General features: G+C 36.9%; 1 protein-coding gene and 1 long non-coding RNA gene across 5 annotated transcripts in view; both read right to left on the bottom strand.

The window, feature by feature from the left end:
• The window catches only part of LOC308654458, a 1,408,498-nt gene that overhangs the window by 466,427 nt on the left and 918,775 nt on the right, over window positions 1-23,296 (bottom strand). The gene's annotated exons all lie outside the window — the stretch shown is intronic.
• DIAPH3 (diaphanous related formin 3) overlaps window positions 1-23,296 on the bottom strand; it is a gene marked incomplete at its 3' end in the record, with an annotated part of 478,285 nt that overhangs the window by 328,243 nt on the left and 126,746 nt on the right. For all 4 annotated transcript variants that reach the window (XM_081278663.1, XM_081278662.1, XM_081278661.1 and 1 more), the window contains 3 exons: window positions 22,851-22,981; window positions 2,646-2,720; window positions 2,491-2,560 (listed from right to left, as the gene is read on the bottom strand). In XM_081278663.1, the coding sequence (XP_081134789.1) occupies window positions 2,491-2,560; window positions 2,646-2,720; window positions 22,851-22,981 (276 nt within the window). The remainder of the gene's footprint in view (window positions 1-2,490; window positions 2,561-2,645; window positions 2,721-22,850; window positions 22,982-23,296) is intronic.

Below are 23,296 nucleotides of genomic sequence, written 5' to 3' on the forward strand. Positions count from 1 at the left end.
GCCTATTTATAATCTATCTGTATAAATGTCAAAAAAAATAGGCTGAACAAAAGCAATTGAATAATACCATTTACCTATCGTGCATCTCAAAGGATTCCTCTAAGGAAGAAGAAACTGGTTGATCTGAGACACGACTAGGCACTAAAAAGAGGCCTTGATTCCAATTAGAAACCTATCAACTATGACTTGAAATTAGCAGTACATATAAGCACCAAAGTCAAAGCATAACAAGTTTAGACCCAATGCTTTGACTGTTATAAAGGCCTATTTATAACTTTCTTGCCTTGCATCTGACATTTATGTAAAGAAACCTTCACACTGTGCGAAAATATTGCATTTGCTTTAAACCACTAAGAAACACAGGTACAGTGGAGAAAGTACAAGCCAATGGATGGGCCAAGTACCCCAGGATAAGACTTTCACAAAGACTTCTCTGTCTCCATGATGGGAGAATGTTTACAGAAACAGCTAAGCCAGTCATGAAATGCTCACTTCTGTGATGCCCAGGACTGGAAACAGAGCAAAACAGCAGGCATTGGAACAGAAACTACAACATGCCTTGATAATCATAGGAATTGTCAGCAGATTATAAAGTACCATTTAAATCTGGTTCACAAGGTCAATCAGTCAATGATTACCAAGAACCAAAGAGCTCAGTTTGTACTAAAAATCCTGAGGATTAAGGAAAGCTTGCACCTAGCATTTCCCCTTCATTTCCCACCTACCTGGCTGCCCTTAGCCAGTGTCTATCATTCTTAATCAGAACCATGTAGCTCCTCCAGCCATTCAAGATGACTCATGGTGATGTCCTTCAAGTGGTACTACCTACTTTCTCTGCAAAACCCTCTGACTCTTAAAATAGTGTGTGAGAAGGATAGAATATAAGCATTTTCTGATTTCATGGCATTAACTGTCATCTTGTGGCTCCAAAGACCCATCACAGGCAGTATCCTCTGATTTGGTTCATGTAAAAATGTGTAGTGCTCAGTTTAATGCGATTGGAATGAGGCCTGATTGCCACTATTCAGTATCTATAACTAAACAGAGAAATACCACCAACTTGTATAAAGTTACTCTCAATTATATATAAAATAAAAGCAAAGAGAAACCAAAACTATTGACTCTACATGCAAAATGGCCAACTTACCAGTGATAGCAATTAAAGTGCTTTTAATGAAGGCTATTATAGGCTACAGAGGTGTGACAAATTTTGGAAGATCTAAGGATGTAACTTTCTAAATGTCAAGGAACCACTCTGGGTAATATAACTGGCCTGTTCTAAACTGAGACCAATGCCAGGTTCCCCGTGCATTCTACATGAGGCCCATTATTACCTAACAGAATTTCAGGCCATTGAAGATGATGTTTTAGGTAGGATATGATATTCTTCAAAATATGATCCACATACCAGTTTGATTTGAAAAAAAAAAATGTACCTTGTATTTGTCTCTACTTTCAGTCTTTCACAAGTAAAATTTCTAATTTCTATATTCTCACTTTAGAAGGAGTCCCCTAAAGCAGTGCTATGAACTCAGTAGGAAAATACATCTCCCCATCATCAGTTTTTGAAGAAATGTTAATAATTTAAGTACTAGTACCTAAGTATGTAGTCTAAAGTTTATTTAAATAGAATAAGGCAAAATGTCGTACATTGAAATTAAACAGAAACATACAGAGTTTGCATGCAACAAATATCAGCAAATACCATCAATAAAATTTTCTTCTCTGAGGTCCAACAGCAACTAAAATGTCCAGTACTACTTCACTCATTGTGAAGTATACATACTTAGATGTTCAAACTAAAGGAATGTCAGGGAATAATGTCAATTTTGATTGTCAATAATGCATGGAAGAAAAAAAGAAATGTGTCAGATAAATGCAACTTCAGTAAAGAACATAAAACATCTCTCCTTTCTAATGTATTATCTTTAAATATGAAAATCCTACAGATACTCCATATTACGTGTGGTCTCAATATTATTTGTATTGATCAAGACTGCTCGATTTCTGGAATCTTCTCAGACCTGTTGACATTAATTTCATTATAGATTATAATTCCCTGGAATGTATACAAGTGCTAAGTTGTTCCAACTTGAATCCTTGGTAATAATTATCATTACACTATTTTTTAAATAATCAAGTTTTAATAATCATCTATTATTCTAAGTTGGCTAATTCTGTATTTTTGAAAATTAAAAGAGGATGAAAGAAAAGAAGGGATTTAAAAACGAGAAGGGGGAATGAAAGAAAAGAGAATTTATCTACATATGAGGATTTACACATCATAAAAGGTCCATTCAATCCCAAGTGTCTCATGTTGCAGGATAGTTTATTTCATACAAACTTGGAATCCAATTCAATATCTCCATTATGTACTGAAAAGCATATGAGAACAATACATCTCTTGAATACAAATAAAACCCTACATTACAAATATCTAGTTCATATAAGAATTAATGATGGACAAATACTAATTACCTATGTGCATACCTGTGTATTCATCAAGGCCTTTAGACACTGTATGACTTTGTGTTGGTTCTTCTTTACAACTTTTTCTTGGCTGTATAAACATAAAAAATATCAGTATTGGAATTAAAAGGGGAAATACAAATATAACTGAATTGAAAATTTTTTGCAGTACTTACATTTTTCCACTAATCAATTTTTCCAAAATGTCTAGTAATAATCCAAGTCCCTCATGTCCAAAGCTTTCCACCCAACTGAAAAATGGAAAAAGGTAGGGTTACACATTAAGTCACTACTTGAGTTTAGAATGTCATGATAATGCCTATACACATAAGGATTTTTTGCTTGCTGTACTTAAAATCATACATACACACATAAGAATAACAACAAATACAAAATCATTCATGATTCATAATCTTTCATAGAAGAAGGGGCAATATGGGATAAGATGGTGAAGAGCAACTCAGCTTGCACAGGCCTGATACAGCCTATCTCTTCCATGTTCCATGTTCAACAGCATTATGTTAGTATCCTGAAGACATCCCCAGCAATAACAAGTATCTACATCACAGAAACTTTCAAAACCACCAGAGTTTCACCCACCCATTCACCTAGATCAGGCTATAAAACATTTATCAACACACCACTTGATAAACCCCATCATGGACTATTTCAAAATGGGCAAATGAATGAAGATCTGTAGAGGAAAGATGCAGACTAAGAAAAATATTACTGACAAAAATTGTCAACATAATCAAAAGGATGCTGTACAAGAATTTCACAAACTATTAAAATGCAGCTTACTGAATGTTAAGAATTTCCTAAGTTTCATAGTTGACTTGCATAAAATGATTTTTAATGAATATTTCCATCCTGATAAAATTGCAACTGTTCTGTAAAACCACTGATCCAATCATGACATTTGAGTAAGACATTGTTACTACTACACAACAACTTACCTTGAACATAGAAAAACCACCTTGGTAAAAATGAATAGCTTATTTCACTGGTGATTTGGAAACCTACACAAATAATAAAATGATAATAATATATCTCCAGAAAAAATTGGGTGGGGGAAAAAAAGCTATACTAGGATTCACAGGTATATATTTGTTTGTATGTAAGACTTTATATGTGCATACAATTTGAATAATAAAATGTTAGAAACAAAATTTCATCAAATTATCAAAAATAGAACATCACAAAGCATAAAAACAAGTTTGTGTAATTCACATGCCATAATATTACTTTGTTGTTTATTTCAGGTACAACATTTCCAATTAAATAAGAGTAAAAGGTATAATCAAAACAGCATGATATTGGCATAAAAACAGACACATAGACCAAAAGAAAAGCACAGACGGCCTAGAAGTAAACCTAAAAATTAACAACAAACTAATTTACAATAAAAGTGCTAAGGATATGCAATGGAGAGAAGGTCTTTTCAATAAATATTGCTGAGAAAACTAGGCAATTCTTATGCACAAGAGTGAAACTAGACTCCTAACCTCTCACCATTTAGAGAAAAAAATCAATTCCAAATGGATTGAAGACAAAATATAAGACTTGTGTTATGGTTTAGATGTGAGGTGTCCCCCCAAGAGCTCAAGTGTGAGACAATGCAAAAACGTTTGGAGGAGAAATGATGAGGTTATAGCTTTAACATAATCAAGGACTTAATCCCAGATGGGATTAATTGAGTGGTGGCTGGAGGCAGGTGCAGTGTGGCTGGAGGACATTTCCTCTGGGGACTTGGCTTTGGGGTAGGGGAGAATGTTCATATCACTAATCATGAGGAGAATACAAGTCAAATCCAGAATGAGATATCACCTCACTCTAGTACAAATGGCTACTATCAAAAATACAACAACAAGCGCAAAGTGCAACAAGCACAAAAAAACTACAAGACAAAGATATGAAGTAAAGAGAACCTTCACAAGCTGTTGGTAGGAGCAGCTGGTAAGCACAATCATTATGGGAACAGTATAGAGGTTCCTCAGAATTTCAAAACCACAACTACCACATGATCCAGCAATCCCCCTGCTTGGTATATATCCAAAGGAAATTAAATTAGTGTGTCAAAATGACATCTGCACTCCCATGATTGTTGCAGCACTACTCACAATAACCAAGATAGGGAAACATCTAAGTATCCATCAGCTAAGGAATGGATAAAGAAGATATGGTATATATACACAATGGAATACCATTCAGCCATTAAAAGGATGAAATCCTGGCATTTGTGACAGCATGGATGGAACTAGAGATTATTAAATGAAAACAAGCTAGGCACAGAAAGACAAACACTTCATGATCTCACAAATAGGTGGAATGGAGAAGAGTTGATCGCACAGAAGTAGGAAATGGAAGAGAGCTTACAGTAATTGGGGAGAGTAGAGGGAATGCAGAAATGTTGATCAAAGAGTACTAAGTCACAATTGAGGCAGAACAAGAACTCCTGCTGTGCTCTTGAACAAGAGGGTAACTACAGATAACAATTATATACTCTGTAACTTCGAAAGCCAAAAGAATTTTGAAATTTTTTATAAGCATGCCTGTAATCCCAGTAGCTTGGAAAGGTGAAGCAGGAGGATCACAAATTTAAAGCCAGCCTCAGCATCTTAGCAAGGCCCTTAGCAGCAATTCATCAAGGCCCTGTCTAAAATATAAAAACAGCTGGGGATGTGGTTCAGTAGTTAAGAGCCCCTGGATTCAATATATGGTACCAAAAAAAAAAAAAAAAAGATAGATAGAAATTAACCTGATTTAAACATTTCACAATATACATATGAATTAAAATATCACCATACCCCATTATGTGTATAATTTTTATGTTCCTCTATATGTGTATGCATTTTAAAAATTCAGTGCTTAAAATCCATTTTCTTCATTTGCACTCTGAAACACAGCTTGCCCACCTACAAATTTTCAGAATTTGATATTACAAAAAAAAAAATCTAAACAGCATATTTCTTGCCACTTATATTGACACTCCCCTGTCAAGATTTTATTCATCTATTCTCTATCCAGGAAAAGTCACAGAATAACTAATTCAAAAATGCACAAACATAAGAAAGACACTCCCTGCAAAGGACTGAACCCTGCCTGCTATTATATGACTAAAACAGTTAAATAGATGTTTCTGTTTCCAATCAAGATGCTACTTCAAAAAAAGAAGAGTTACTCTCCATTATCAGTAACAGACAGACTGCCTGTAGGCATTTCATATCTTGCTTTAATGTCTCATGAGAACACCTAAGCATCTGCTTAACTGTTTGCCTTGTTGACATTCTATTTTGTATTTATTCTTATTTCACATGCAGCAGAGAAGCTTAAAATCAAACATATAAGGAATCATTTGAGAGCTGACTTAGTTGGTATTGAGATGCATAGAGAATCTGTGCTCTTCAGCCCCCAAGAGTTAGTACTTTCCCAGTGGGCCTTCAATATTTTGTTTGGAGTGAATTTTCAACCACTCTATATTCAATGTATATTCATAAATATATTCTAAAGCTAATATAGTTTCAGATTATTCATACTGCTACCTTCAATGTGCACAATAAAATTAATATTCACAAAACTGCCTTATACCAAAATATACAAAGTGATTTTAAATTGTGTTAGTACAACGAAGACTTTTTTGCACTAATTTTGCTTATGTTGTGACCCAATATAAAATTTATTAAAACATGCCAATCCATGTAAATCAGTAAGGCTCTCTGATCTGAGTAATTAAAAACACAACATAGCCATTTAAAATTTATCATTCCTAACATAATAATTATAACTAGAATAATAGGACCCCAATCAACTATTTCTAAACCCACTACATACCTCTCCTTTAAACTACAGAATATAAATCATTAAAATAAAATTTACACCTACTCATGTATATTACATGTAAACTAATTCTCTATCAAAGAAAACTTATTAAAGTTCCATGTGAAGAGAAATAATACCAAATTTATTTATATTCCAGGTTTTAATTTGCTGTGGGAATTAATCTTTCAACAACAAAATCAAAGAGGTGGGCAACACTATAAAGTATAACCAGGTTACACATTACATTTCATTAGAGATACCAAAAACAACAAAAGTGTGACAGGGTGCCGCAGCAGTCTGGCTGGGCACAAATCATGAGCCACTCAAGCAGGAACAAACTTTATTTCCAAACTCACTGGAATGCCACCCACGAGGCCCTTCCAGGCACACCACACACCAACAGGAACTCCCCAGGAACTCCAAAGTAGCAGGCGCCTGAGGGGGACAGCAGGGGTCTATATACAATTGAATACACAGCTTAACATAACCATCAATCTCAGTGGCTCCCCTCTCAACCATTGCTTCTGGCAAAATGCCAGGGGCCATTCCGACTGTGGATCTCAACAGGGTACAGAGAGAGGACACAAACTGTTACTAAATAAAACATTTAAACATTAAAACACAAACTAAATATGCGTTAAAATTTTACATATTTTAAGACTTGTGAGGCCAGCATATTGCTTAGCAAGTTGTCATTCACAAATCCAGCTTCTCAGTGGTTTCACCCACCCCTACTATTTTCAACAATATTATTTTTAAGAATGGTGTAAAAATATCACTTCCTATCTTCTGGAAAGATGTTCAAGATAATAAAGGATACTGAGTAGGCTGATCCACAATCTTGACAGAGGTTTATTGAAAACCATAGCTTTCTCCAAAAGTGAAAATTCTGTCATCATCAGTGTAAGAAACAACCTAGGAAAAAACTGTAAACTGATCTATAAATGATCAATCTTCAGGTAATAAAATCTATACTATTTGCCTTTTGTCAGCACAGCACCATCAGCATTTTGTGATTTGACCATAAACTGTATTCATGGTTGAATAAGCACTGTGTTAATACTGTTTCTTCATGAATAGAAATGAGAGATCAGTATGATATTTGTATTGGAAAACACCAAAACACAGCATGCTAAATGTTAATTTAACACAAAATGTGCCGTGTGTGTGTGTGTGTGTGTGTGTGTGTGTGTGTGAGAGAGAGAGAGAGAGAGAGAGAGAGAGAGAGAGAGAGAGAGAGAATGGAGATTACAATCATAGGTCCTCTACCACTGAGCTACATCCCCAGTACTTTTTTATAATGTTGCTAAATTTTAATTTGAGACAAGGTCTCACTATGTTGCTGAAGACCCCTTGAACTTGCTTGCGATCCTTCTACCTCTGCCTCCCACGTGGTTTGACATTACAGGCATGACCCACCAGGACGGGTTAAAATCTGCCTCTTAAAATTCTATAACGGGAGATATTAAACTCTCCTCTTTCTTAATTATCTTAAGAAAAACTTCTACAACTAAGACTTCCCAGTAGGAGTCTCAATGCAGGTAAAGAGGTTAAAAAAAAAAAAAAAACTTTCATAAAGAAAGAGAAGAGGCGGAGGGACAAGAGAAAGTTTAGAATCACAATGTTCAAACCACCTTTGAACATTAAAAAGTAGCCTGGTTTTTGAAATTTAGTTATTGCTTAGAGAGACACAGTGAATTCAAAATTGTGTAGTTTCTGACATGTTACTGGTTTTAGGAAACAAACACCACTACTCACCTCAAAGAGCAAAGGAGACACTAGTTAGTTATCAGATTTCCCTCCTAGTCAAAAGCAGCATAGTTCTATCAAGTAAGTTTTCACCCTTACTTTGTGTAAAGTTGTTACCTATCTTCTCAAATGTGATTATAGGAAGGAAAAGACAAAGACGCCAAGGATTCTCAGAACTGGATTAAATCTATAAGTCTATAACAGCAACTTACCCAAAGAAATTCTCTAAGAATAGGAAGCATTTTCTTATTTGAGCAAGCAATGAGACAGACTAAGCACTCAATAAATGGTTTAAAATGAAATTAATCTTCTTTTATTTTTATATGTAAGAAAAGAGCCAGCCAAGAGATGTTAAGAACACTTAGAAATATCATTTAAGGGTGCTGATACCCAGGCCTATGACCTTACTTCATAATACAGAAAAGGTCCTGTAAGGGTCCGGCGAAACATGGGAGAAGGAGAGACCGCAGGAGACTAGCTCCATGCAATGGCAAGGGGGATTTATTAGGGATCCGTTCCAGCGCGCTGGGGCTCCGTGCTCACTCAAGAAGGGAGAGCAGCCCAGAGCCCAGAGCAGAGGTCAAGCAGAGCTTAAGTACACTTTTTGGAGAGGGTGGGGGGCTTTGCATACATCAGAACAAATCATCATGAGGCGCGGGAAAATTGAACAACAACTCTGATACATGATTAGTCCATTCATTGGCGGGAACAGGCTGGGCAGGGGTGATTGGTCACTTCTAAACTGGGTACACATTCAAACTGATTGGTTCGGGCCCTGTGACAAACTGCACAGGGCCCTAGGCTGAATGGCCAGTAGGGCGTTGTCTTAACTATCTCAGGAATCTGGGTGTAACAGAGGAATTTAATAATACCTAATCTTTTACATTTTAATTCAAGCTTTCCAGCTTAGAAACTTTACCCTTTCAGTCCTAATAGGAGCACTTCTTCTATACAACATTACAGAGCCTGTCTCAACCTTCATGCTGAAACCATCAGTTGTGATTTCAGAACTGGTATCCATACTGAACCAAGGATGAAGAATATGGAGTCCCTGTCCTACATCAGACTTTAGAATTTGACTGACTGCTGCTCAAAGGGTGTAACTATATTACCATTAAAAATCAAAGTGTTCATTAACAACTTCAGTCAGTCTTTTCTGAAGGGCTCACTGTGTGCTTGATCCTGCACTAGATACAAGAAACACAAAACTAAATAAAATATATTTTCTGCCCGTGAAATCATCACAGAATAGTGGTTAAAACAAATGTGAAGCAAAATCATTCCACAACACAATAAGTCCTATGATCATGGTACTGTGGAAACAGAAAGTAACATCTCTGTGTATGAGTGTGTGTCTCCCCTTCTTTCTCTCTCTCTCTCTCTCTCTCTCTCTCTCTCTCTCTCTCTCTCTCTCTCTCTCTCTCTCTCGACTTCAAAGCCACTGATGTCTGACCTAATTCTTGAAAGTTAAGTTATAGAAAGGAGACAGGTTTCTAAGGAGAGAATATACACAGAGATACTAGCCATAAAAGATATGGCTGTGATGACCACCACAGGTAGCTAAATCAGAAATAAAACCAACCAAGGAGGAAAGGGTGTAATCTTGAAAACCTTATATATGATGCCACAGGCAATAGGAAGCCATCAAAGGGCTAGGCATGCATGGTAGTGAAAGGGTAAAGTTTCTAAGCTGCAAAGCCTGAGTTAAAATGTAAAGGACCAGGCATTGTAAACATGCTTCTAAACTACAGAGCATGGGTTAAATTCCTGAGGTAGTTAAGACAAGGCCCTACTGGCCATTTAGTTGATTTATAGCCTAGGACCCTATGTAACTTGTCACGTAAGCATTCAAGACCCTGTGCAGTCCAGCACGTACACACCTCAGGGCCTAAACCAATCAGTTTAAATGTAACCCCCTCCTTAGGAATGACCTATCACTCCAGCTCGCTCGCCCTGTTCCCGCCAATGAATGTACTAATAAAGTCTAAGAATTATTGTTTGATTTTCCCGCGGTGTAAGGTGATTTGTTAAAGGAGACTGTGATGTATGCAAAGCCCCCCCCCTCCTCCCCAAAAAGTGTACTTAAGCATTGTTCAACCCCTGCTCTGGGCTCTGGGCTGCTTTCCCTTCCTGAGTGAGCCTGGAGCCTCAGTGCCCTGAATCAGGATCCTCAATAAAAATCCCCTTATGCTTATTGCATGAAACCAGTCTCTTGTGGTCTCTTCCTCCAACGTTTCGCCAGTCCCCTACAGTAGGTAGGGTAATTGCCCTGCCCAGTTCATTGCTAGTATAAAGATATAAAATTGATTTATGAATATTTATTTTGAATCCTGAAATCCTGTTGAACTTATTAATAAGTTCTAGGAATTCTAGGAAACTTTTAAAAAATTCTCTGTGTAAAATCATGTCATATTCAAAAAACGAATGCTTTCTTCCTTTGTGATGTATAGGCTTTATATTTTCTGCTCTTGCCGTAAGGCTCTGGCTAGAACTTCCAGCACTGGTGAATAAAGGTATTGAGAGTAAGCATCCGTATCTTGTTCACAATCTCAAAGGAAAATCATTCAGTCTTTTACCATCAAATACAATATTGGCTATACCACCTTGGTTGGGCTCTAATAAGTTAAGTCCCCATGTATATGACTTCCTTAAGGCAGCCATAAAAAAGTACCACAAAGACAATTCTTTAAAACAACCCATACATTCTCTCATACTTTTGGAAAATATATGTCCAAGATCATGATGTCATCATCAAGATAATGCTCCAAGTCTGCCTCCTAGTTTTTCGTAAAGGTGTCAACCCTAGATGTTCCTGTGTATTACTCACCATATGGGAAATGGGTAAAATGGCATTGTCTGTACCTGAAGATTATTGAGATTTTCAAATTAGGAACTTTGCTTAACTGTCATTGGACCCTGTAATTGTTTGTGTTTCTGTGGTAGTTCATGCTTTTTCACAAATTGATATATTCTATCTAAACTGTTGTTTGTTGTGTTTAAAGTTGTTCAGTTGTATACTCCATTTTCTATTACTCTCATGAAATACCTAAGGCCTTATATTTTACAAAGACAACAGGTTTATTTAGCTCTCCCTGTGCAACGAAGGTGTGCTCCTATTCAGGGGATATGAAGACAAATGTCACATCTGGATGACTGGATGCTGCCCACCGCCTCCTGTGAGTTGGGGACTTGCACTGACCCAAATATACATCCCCACCTAACTGCATTTATGACCAGCAGGCAAAAAGAGGCCACAGGAAATTGTGGACCAAAGGAAGCCTCAGGGAGGACAGGCATTTGGTGCCCACTGTGGAAAACTGAGCATTGTCTGGAGGGATGGCACCAATGGTTTGGGCACTATTTGATGAAAGGGCCTTGGCACCACATATTTAAATAATTTAGTAAGTGAAAGAGCGTTTCCTTCTTACCTAGAGAGGGGAGTTACAAAGCCCACAAAGGGGAGACCAACATCTGTTCTAGGATATTCACAGAGAGAACACCTGACTGACAAGTGCCAGCCTAAGAGCAGGCCTAGAGGAAAATTCCAGTTTCTGAGATCAAGCCACACAAAATGCACAAATGACCTTCCTCTTCTACATTGCCTCCCTACCATCCTTCAGAATTTCTGCACATCTATCTATGTTACTGTCCCAATGTGGGCATGGAGTTGTCCACCTGGGCCTGGGTTTCCTCCTGAGGCACAATCCTCCATGATCCTCATTCTGCCTCTCCTGTTTCCAAGAATCTCCTGTACTCTGTAACCTTTCAGGAAGCAATTAGGCAATCCATTCCCTAGGGGACAGTTAGATCAAAAAATGTCTGACCATATACAGTGTGTCCCTGCTTCAAGCTGGGAACTGGCTTTGCCTTAGGGGAATTTATCATTCTTGAGATTTTTTTTCTTCAGAAAATTATTCAAGAATTTTCTCTATAAAAAACTTCTATGTATCTAATAATTTCATAATTGGGGTCCTACCAAAAAATGACAAACTGTTAAAATGACACATGTGACACAAAATTTTTTTTAAGGTATCTAATTCTGAATACTAAGAGGAAGAGCAGGAAGAAGCTATCAGAGCAGTTCTGGGGGCCCACCCCTGTGGAGATATCAGGGATGAAGATGCCTGTAGCTTCCCATCCTGGCTAACCTGAGCACTTTCTACACATTGTGTATACTTCATGTAATATAATTCAGTGTCAGCGAACCCAAAGATAAGACCAATTCCACACAGTATACTTTGCTTTTATGTAAATAGCATCCAGAAGACTGCTTGACATCTCCACTCCCAAAACCCCATGTGCTTCCTTCTCTACTACCTTTAGCAGCGGTCATGAGGTGGCTTCAGTTGGGGAGGCTGCATGGCAGGTAGTGAAGTACCCAGTCACTGCTACAGACAAGCCGCCCACCCCCTGCCCAAGACCCACCTCTCCCTTCCCTGCACATGATATTACAGAGATGCCATAGAACAATCTGGGGCCTCCAATGCACGCACTCTCAGATGTGATTTCTCCAACAGTTGACAACCACGGTCTCCATACATCTCAAGGAGGGACCTGAAGACTGGGAAATGAATTCCTTCTGGCAAAGGCCACCCGATAATGGGTATCAATCCACACTGAATCAAGTCCCCATACACACTAAGTCAAAGCCAGTGAGTACTCTACACTCACTCAAGGCAAGTAAGTTCCCATCTAAAGGTGAGGGCTCAAGGTGAGAGAGTCTGTCACACTAAAACAGAAGGAGGCACAGAAGCCCAGGTCAAGGAAAGAATGGTTGATGGGATCCTGCCCTCTCCCTGAGCATCCTCCTTTTTTTTTTTTTTCCAAAACTTGAATAATATTTTCTTTATTTACAAGTTAGAATCAAGAGACAAAGACAGTACAGGGGAACACACACACACACACACACACACACACACACACCCTAACCGTTGAATCCACCTTTTTGTTGTTATTGTTGTAACCTCTGGAATATCAATAATTTGACTATTTAATTTGAGAGAAACAAATTTATTAAGAAATATATACAAAAACCTCCCTGTTTCTAAACTGAGCTGGGTTCTGCTCTCTTTGCATTGTAGCAACATTTTCACTCATACACGGCAAGCAACAGAATAGTTGTCCAAAGAAGGCAGTGATCCTTTGCCTCACCCACTTCCAGCCCTTCCTGTTGCCATGGGAATGTACTCTGTCATCATCTTGGGAAAAATTGCCCAGCAGTAACATAATGTGGGGTTGGGGCACATCAGATACAGAGCCATACTGGGAGGCAAGGCTAAGAGTTGGGGTCTTCTGATGCAGGAAGAAAAGACTAATGGCAGGCACACTGGCTCTTCTGATGCTCTTCTGCCCTATTTGGCCTCCTCAGGGCAAGGGGATCATATGAAGGGCAGGCTTACTTGCACTCCTCTTTGAGAGGACAGGGAGATTGGAAGGATCCATGGGCCATGGGTGAGGTACAACCCTCCATCCAACAGGCTTCATCTATAACATGTAGCCTGCTCCCTGGCTTATCTGGTACTGGACTATGAGGTACGTAGCCATCGCATCATGGAACTTTCTCTTGTATAGAGACATCCACATATTGTAAGGGTTGTAACCCATGTCAAAGAGGATTGATTGTCAATACTGTGGGGTCTAACAGGTTAGGAAGGGGCACATCATAAAGGATAAATACTCCTCACCCTGATTCAGCTATGACTCCTCAAATATTTCCTCTACTCAGAGCCTTGCGATGGTGTCCTCTAAGGATTTACTTGATGAGTCTTTGTGCTTCCACAAAGATATGCTTTGGAAATTCCAACTTGAGGTACAAGATCTGTCTCCTCAGCTCCATAATGGTGGATACTCTAAAAGGGCACCTCCCTGTCAACATAAAATACAGAATGACACCCAGGTTCCAGCTGTCCATTGGGGAGTCCTCACGTACTTGCTTCCAGACAACTTTCAGGGCAAGGTACTGAAGAGTACCCCAGAACTTGTTCAGATGTTTTCCAGACTTGAATCTGGTACTTAAAGTCGATGAGTTTGCTCTTGCCTCTGGCACCCAATACAATGTTCCCAGCCTTCAGATCTCAATGCAAGATGCACATCTTGTAGCAGTAACACATGCCAGATGTGATCTGCATGAACAGTCTCCGTACCTCCTCTTCCTGCATGTCCCTAGGTAGGATGTGGTGATTCAGTGGTCCCTTACCTGTAAGCTCCACTATAATGTAGACATTTTCAAGGGTTTCAATGACCTAAAAGAGCTGGATAACATTTGGGTGGTTCAAGGTCATCAACTCATCTATTTCACAGTAGGCCACTGAGTTCCTCTTTCCTTTTCACAGGACTTTCACCTCCACCTCTGCTTCAGTGAAGACATGGTGGGCTGGTTTTACCTGACCAAATCCCCCATGCCCAATGTCCCTCAAGACTTATAATGGTCTGTGAAGGCCTTCTCATGGCAGGAGCGGGGCCCCAGAGGACCTACACTAGTCTTACTACTCTTACCATGCATCCTAAGCAGGAACACCAACTAAGGATGCTACCTAAAAATAAATAAATAAATAATGAGAACAGCAAGCCAAAAATCAAAAAACCAAGACCCCCCCCCCAAAAAAAGACTACAACCACCAATCATACTTCTATGCTATGAGCATTTCTCCTCACCTCTGAACTATCTTAAGTGAGAACAGGAACTGTATCTAATTTAATTTTGTATGTCTGGTGCCTAGTAAAGAACATAACACCTAGGAGGTTTTCACTTAAGGTTGGTCAATGATTTTTCGCTGATTGGTGGGTGGGTAGGTGGGTGGATGGATGAACAAATAGATGAATGGACAGATAAATGAGTAGTTAGAGGCATGGATGGCTGCAAGGAAGGATGAATAGTTAGATGTATGGTTGTGATACCAGTCTTTAATTTCAGGATTGGGTCCTCATTCCCCTGATGTTCAAGATTAAACACCCAAGAAAAGCTAGGCAAGAGAAAAAAGTGAATTTTATTTAATAGATGAGAGAGAGACAGAGATTACCCCAGAGAGAAGGGAACCCAGAACTGGTTCTTGTGGGAGTAGGGGGGGAAAGAGGCATCCATGGGGAGGATTGCTTTTGCTGGAAAGTGCGATCCATACCCTCTAATAGCATATAAATACCTTATTTTCATATAGTGAAACATCTGTGTCAAAAAACTTCCATTCATTAAACCTATCTTAATAATGTACATAAAACACTGTTTTTCTCATGATAGAAAAAAAAATATGTGAATACACATTGTTTCACATGTGTTTTGTTTGTGCAGAGAACCAAACTGCAAATGCGTTCTGCATAAAATCTGCCCCTTTATGTTATAAAGTAATCATCAATCCTTTTTAAAAAAAAATTGGCATAAACTGGAATAAACAGATATGTTTTTTCCTCAAGGATATTAGCTTTTTCACTATGGGATTGGGAGGGGCTTTCACTATTATGAAAATCTGTTTTGGACACTATTGTTGAAAAACAAACTGCCTCAAAACTCAGTAGTGAAAAATATCAACTGAATTATGGTTATGGTTTCTGTTGGGTCAGAAATTAGGACAGAGTACAGGGTGGATGGCTTGCCTCTACTTCATGTTCTCTGGTATTTCATCTAGGAAGACTCAAAGACTTGAGGGAGACTGACAGCTGGGAACTAGAATCATTAGGAGTCTCATTCACATGTCTGGCACCTGGGTTGAGATGTCTTACACACTGAGCTCAGCAGGACTGTCAACCAGAGAGCATAGATGAGTCCTCTCCATGCAGCTGTGTTTCCCCCCAAGTGTGGCAGTCTCAGTATAGTTGAACATAGAACTTGGCAGCTTGTGGCTCCAGTGGAAGGGTTCCAGTGCAAGGGCAAGGCAGAAGCATCACTGCCTGTTATGACTCAGCCTTCATGGTCACATAGTATCACTTCCATCATATTTTATTATTGAAGTAGTTACCAGTCTATGCAGGTTTCTAGGCAGGAGACATAAACCTCACACCTTGATGGGAGGCATATAAAAGAGTTTTGTAGTCATGTTTAAAACCCCTTCAGCACTAAGTATTAGAAACTGAAGCCTGGAATCCAATGAAAGACAATCTTAATTCATTTCATCACCTTTTGGCCCTCATTTTCATTGATGTATATCATTCACTTTTCTGTAAGAAACCAGATCTCTAGCCTCCCCATGATACCCAGAATGTGCTGACAATACAGTGGCAAGAAAACTCTACCTCCTTTTCTGAATTCAGTGCTTATCATGGAATATGTCAATTTTGAGCAAGGAATCCTTGGCACTGGTTGGACCAGTGGCAGGGAATCTTCCTGATGTTCTGAACATTAACAAATACATGTTCTCTTCAAGGCAAAGAAATTGGGCACAGAATAACATGCCACAACTGGACAAGCATGCTGAAAGCAGTGATCCACAGCAAACTTCCATCTACCCCACAGCACCCCTTCTCCTTAGGATCTTGTCCAAAGGCTTTAATGCTTTTTCCAGAGAACAATAGTCTCTGGAAAGACTCAGAGCCAGGGGAAAAGCAGAAGTTTCCTGTGGATTCAGATTGTTTGAGATATGTTGTTTGGGGCTAAAAGACTCCTGTGAGAGACTCATCCTTAGCCTCATCAAGTATCTTTAGAATATAGGTAAGGGGGTGCCAGAATCTTGAGTCAGGGCACAGGGATCTTGGGAATTGAGACCCACAGGTGCTGGGGAATTTAAGAGGTCGCAATGTAGAATGCCAAGATTCCAAAGATACCTTGCATTCCCTCCAGCAAGATATCAAAACAACTCATAGTCACCCATGAGAACCAGAGGTGTGTCCTGGTTCATCTGGGACTAAGTGCCAGAGGTGGTGCATACTGCCTGCCCTGGCAGAAACTGATGTGAATGAGTATCCTATAGGCAATCAGCTGTGGCCAGTAAACCCTGTGTTTACCTGCATTCACATCATCTTATCCACTGGCCCCAAATGTCTTACCATGTAAGAGAAAAATGATATAACTAGCATCTCGATTCCCATAGCGTCACCCAGCAGCACCTGGCAGATCCAGTTGTAGTCTTCTTTTGTGTGTATTGCTCAGGATACAGCAAGACCATTAGCTAAGCTTGATAATACTCTGCCTTCATTGAGCCTTATTATGTTATATGCATTTGAAAAGATGTGCATTCTCTGTTTTGATCAACATAACAATCCTGAACTAAAGTATCTCAAACATTAGTACTGCTAAATATTAATTGGTTTTACATGGTGACAGATGAGTCTAAGAGTTTTTATCCATAGGCGTTGAATTTTGTTATATAATTTTTCTAGGCTTGTCAACACAGTATATTATATAGGAATTTTCATGTCTACATTTATGATGGATTTGTCCAATTTTGGGTTTCTTCCATTATTTTACTGAGCCACTGTCTTTTCTAGTTTAATGATCTGGTAACACCAGCTTCATAAAATAAGTGTGAATTGCTCCCTGCTCTTCCACTTCATGGAAATGAATGCATAGAATTGGTTCTTCTTTAACTGTGTGGTAGAATTCTCCAATAATATCATCTATACCTGAAGATCTTTTTGGAGATTTTCAAATTAGGAATTTAACTTCCTAATGGTCATGGACCCTCAAAGGTTTGTGTTCTTGTTGTAATTCATGCTTTTCCAAAAACTGGTCTATTTCATCTCAATTGTAGTTTGTGTGTTCTGTTGTTCAGTTATACTACTCCATTTTTTGTTACTCTCATAAAATACCTGAGACTGGATACTACATAAAGAAAAAAGTTTTATTTAGCTCACGGTGGTAGAAGCTAAAAGTCCAAGATCAAGTAGCCCCGTGTGTTTGATCTCTGCTCAGGATCCAAAGGATAATAGCATCTCAATGGTGGGAGCATATTCAGCACAATAAAAAGAGATCATAGGATGAGACAGGAAGGCAGAGTGAAGGACCAGGCTCATTCTTTCATATTAAATCACTCTCCAGGAATTAACTGGGTCCTACAAGAACATCCTAATCCCCTTCAGAGGATGATGCCCAGTGATCCAACAACCTTTCACTTGGTCCACCTAGTAAAGATTTCATACTACCCAGCAACATCACCACACTGAGGAGCAAGCTACCAATACATGAACCCTTGGCGTACACACTGACACTACACCCATAACAACACTAAACATTATTTCTTTTTTATTCAGGGTCTGTTGTGATTAGTATTTCATTTAATACTTGAAATTGAAATCTTGTCTATACTTTCCTCCTTCATCAAGGTTATTACAAATTTGTTAATTTTATTAATCATTTCAAATTACAAGCTCTGTCACATTGATTTCTTCCATTGTTTCTATTTTCAATTTAATTAATCTCTGCTCTTATTTTTAGTAAATCCTTTCTAAAGTTTGCTTTTCATTTATTTTGCTCTCCAACCACAGCAACCCCACCCAAGATTCCTTAGGTAGTAGTAGCAATTACTGACTTAAGCCTATTCCTCATTTCTAATGTGTTTTTAATGCTATCAGGTTATATTTTCACTAGGTTCAGAATTTATTTATTTCCCTTCAAACTTCCATGACCATAGATTTTTTTAGAAGTGTGCTTATTTTCCAAGGCATTGGAGATTTTCTTTTATCTTACTGTCTTCTAGTTTGAGTCTCTGTGGTCAAAGAACACACCAAGTATGATTTTAATTCTTTTAAACTTGATAACTTTACTTTATGGCATGGAATATGGTTTATATTGATTGATTCATGTGCTTTGGGAAATTATAAGAATACATATTTCTATTATATTGAACTATTGAATTTTCCTATATTTTTGTTAATTTTCTGCTTCGTAAAGGGTGTGAATATATCACTGAACACATAAAACTAACAAAATTTCATAACTTAAATTTAGAAAGTCAGTTTTAATATGGTATAGTATCCAGATCCAATTTATATTCCTGTGTCAGAATAATATATCATCTTTGCTGAATGTAATTACATATTTTAAGCATTTATTTTCACCAACCCTTAGCAAGCGCACTAAAAACCTTTAAATGAACAGTTTTACAGGGGAGTACAAAGCAATTAACACACCTATAGAGCAAAACCAGCATACACTTGTATCCCATTCAAAGCTCCATCCACCAAAGTAACACTAAATTACAGAGCCAGTCTGACAAAACAAAAATTAATGATCTGATTGCAAAATCTACTGAATTTTAAAATAAAATCCTTAAAGTTTATTTTCTGGGAATTAACTTTTTGAATAAATTACATATTTAAAACCAGCCATTTGGGGGCTGGGGTTGTGGCTCAGCAGTAGAGTACTCGCCTAGCACGTGTGAAGCCCAGGGTTCGATCCTCAGCAACACATAAAAATAAATAAAGGTATTGTGTCCAACTACAACTAAAAAATAAATATTTTCTTTAAAAAGCAGCCATTTATTTCACAGTCTAACATTAGATGAGATGAATCAGGCTGATCACATACAGAGACCATGGAAGAACATCAGGAAACCAAAACACATGAGCCACTAGGATACTGCACATACCTGAAGAGAGCTTTAGTAAATGGGAAAATAGTCCTGAGAAAAATGCCCAGGATGCACCAGAGAGAATTAAAAAGATGAAAAAGTGAAAGAGAACTCTAAAATTCAAGAATTCTCCAGGTACCAATCAGAATCCTATGGGGGAAATGCAAAAGAAAGCATGCAAGAGAGAAAAAAAAAATAGAGCACTCTCCAAGCCAAGAGTGCATTTCCTGCTCAAGCAAACATGACCTTCATCAGCCTTCCCTCAGCATTGGAGGAGCTAAGTCTCCAGAGACTGTGGTGGGAGAGAAGAAAGGAACGCAGAAGAAAATTCATATTATTTCAATTCTACTGCACGTCACATATGTCCCATCCATTGGGCTCAAGATTGAAATCTCCTTTCTTGTTTTGTCATGGAACAGAGTTTCACTATCTTTCATTGATTTGTGTGCCCTTGTCGGTTAGCACAGAATTTGCACAAGACACCAATCATATTCAAGAAGCAAAATAAAATAAAATGTCTAACAGGATAAATAAGAAATACCATCTATCACATAAAAGAAACTTGAAAACACCAAAGACAGAAAATATCATTTAAAAAGCAGAGAAAGAGGACAAATTAACTGCAAAGAGTTTTAGATAAAAGGCCAAGCTCTCATAAACAGCAATGAAAAGATGAGAAAAATTTTACCTTCAACGTGCTAAGAAAAGATAACTAAAAACCTTCAATGTAATAAATCAGAGAAGGCTTGCCTTCAAAAGTAATGACAAAGATAATTTCAGATGAAGAACAGAATTTAAGCAACAAATCCTAAGAGATAGTAATAATACACTTGAAGCATAAATAATCAGTGAAGAAAAGTACAGAAATCAGAAAATGATGAGATTGTGTGTACACTTTGTACACATACAAATATGTAGTGTAACTCAATAATATTCCACTTTATAAAAAAATACAATTAAAATGTTACTTAAAAAAAGCATATTAATCAAAGAAGAAGGATCAATATGAAACTATTCTTTGGTTCAAGAGAAGAAATTATTGATTAATTTCATTCATTTTAAGTATATGCATATTAAATCCCTTTGCTATTATAAGATCAGAAAGGACTTTTTGTCTTCTAAATCAGTAAATGAGAGAAAATGAAATTAAATTTAAAATGTATGCAAAAAAAAGGTAAGCCAGAAGGGAAGTAAGAATATCGCAATGAAAGAAGGAAGAGGAGAAGGAGCAGAAACAGGAAGACTGGGGGAGACGAACTTGAAAAAATCAAACTGAAAATTCAAAATGAAATATCAGATATCAATTTCAATATTTTTTACTATAGCTACAAAAAGATGAAACTACCAAATAAAAACAAAGATTATTAAATAGGCTTAAAAAACTTATTCCTATAATATTTACAACAGATATTCCTAATATTTAGGAAAAGGTATAAAGAACAATTTTAATGAGGGTAAACAGCGAGGCACATTAATATTGGTAAATATATAAAATATCAAGAAGAAAGTCTCAGAAGCTTAGTCAAAGATAATTCTACTCACACTAAGTCAAAAGGATATAATCTGCATGATATATTAATAAGTAATACATATATAATGAAACTAAAATTAAAAGGAAAGGAATAACAAATTCAAAGACAGCCCAAAATATTGACTTCCATTAACAGGCATATGGTAATCATCAGGATTTCCAAGAACTTCCAAGTTTTAATTTCTCTAACTGAAACACCAGAAGAACTACTCAAGTATCTTGCCAATTTTTTTCTATACATGTTAAGGGGCACAATTTCAGAAAAAAAAAAATTATCCAACAATACAATTTTCCATTTTTTAATTTTAAAGAACCTCATAGAAAACCTGGTGAATTTCTAGTAATATATTCTAGAACTGTCCATCCTTGGGGAAATATTTTCACAACATTTTGCTTATATCATATTTTTTAAAATGAGAACATACATCAAAATTTACTAGTTGTTATTAGATAAAAATCACAATAAATAATCCAATCCATTTTAATATGTATACATGAAATCTTTCAATATTGTTTTCTTTTGTTATCATATCATCACAAAAAGGAGAGGGGAAGAATGAATGGTAATAGTAGTGAGGGGAGGGGCACTACTTCTAATTATACGGAGACAAGTAAAGACTAAAATAAAGATTGTTTATCCTTCATACTCCTATTAATTAAACCCCAGAGATGGTCTTTTTGTTTTAAATGCTTGTGTCAAGGCCTTTCTTACAATATATCTAAACATAGGAAATGTCGAAAAAAGTACTTATTAGAATATATTTTCTACATCATTAACCTTCAATTATAGCATGCCATTCAAGCCTTCAGACTATGTATTCATGAAAATACAGCACATATTCATATGCAGTGATTGATCTGCCTCAGACCCTTGAGGCTCAGAAATTATCTAACTGCTTGAAAATTTCATAACAACTTCTGCTTAGATTTTTCAAGAATGCTCTGGATCAGTCACCAAAGTAATTCAGCATTAGCATACAGCCTCTATACAGATTGCTATCTCTCCTTACAGCCATTTAAATTAACATGAATGATACACATCAGGTATACTATGTTTCATTTTTTTAAAAATCTGTCTTCTATCAGTTAGTAATCTGGCAATTCTAAATATGTCCAGTTTATCAAAATTTAATGGATTTTTTTTTATTTTCTAAACAATTATTTCTCAAAGACACCAAAAATTAGCCCCACTCCAAAAGTATAAAAGTTGTAGAAATACCTATGTAGTACTGCTAAAGTAAATATAAGACACTCAAATTAAATTGGGATTCACATAAATAAATCTTTTAGTATGTCTGAAATTCAAATTTACCGTGTGTCCTACATTTTTATTTGCTAAATATAGCAATACAAAACTATGGATCCCTACAAAGACACCATTTCAAACAAAGGAAAAAAATTAATTAGTGATTTTTTGGGGGGAGGGGCTGTGTCAAACAAGAATCAGCAAGTATGTTGTTATACAATACCAAAATTCAGGGTGAAATTCAGTCACACTAAACTAACAACTTCTGACTATAACTGTTCTCTTAAGAGAAAATCTTCACATTTTAAAAAATCTATGAAAACAAATTAATTCCATGAGCTATATATTACTCAATAATTAATACAGAAAGTACTACTGAGAGTATTTCTTTGTGCTTATAAATAATATGTATTCAACTGTTGAGGTATACCAGCTATTTATTTGAAAGCATCATGAGAAAAGTATAAAACAGATATCATTATTATTTCATTTGTATTTAATTTGAAAACATGCCCTGAAAATGTTGAGATAGATGACTTACCTCACAGGATTGCTGGTCAAAGACACCCGGAGGGACTCCAAGTATGTCACAAGTCTCTCATCCTCAGACCCCATTTTGAGTTCATAGATGAATTCCTGAGGTGAAATCTGTTGACTGCTTTTAAGACTTCCCTGAAAATCAAAAATATTTATCTTATTCTGCATAAAGATTATCCACAAAATAACAAATTAATCACACCTCTCCTATTAACAGCAGCACACAATTGCTATGATTACTATTATTTTGGGAGAACAATTTCATTATGACATCCCATAAATCTATAAATTCAATCCTTGATATTCACTAGAGATAGTAACATATCAAGTTATTTGCAAGTTAACAATAATTATAATGTATTAAAATAATACATTTTTCAAATGCAAAATGTCATGGATAATTATTAAGTGTGTATAAAAAATATTTAAATAATCTATTTCAGTATAATT

This window comes from Spermophilus citellus (genome assembly GCF_964194105.1).
Source record: "Spermophilus citellus genome assembly, chromosome: 1".
In the NCBI taxonomy this organism is placed as follows: Eukaryota; Metazoa; Chordata; class Mammalia; order Rodentia; family Sciuridae; genus Spermophilus; species Spermophilus citellus.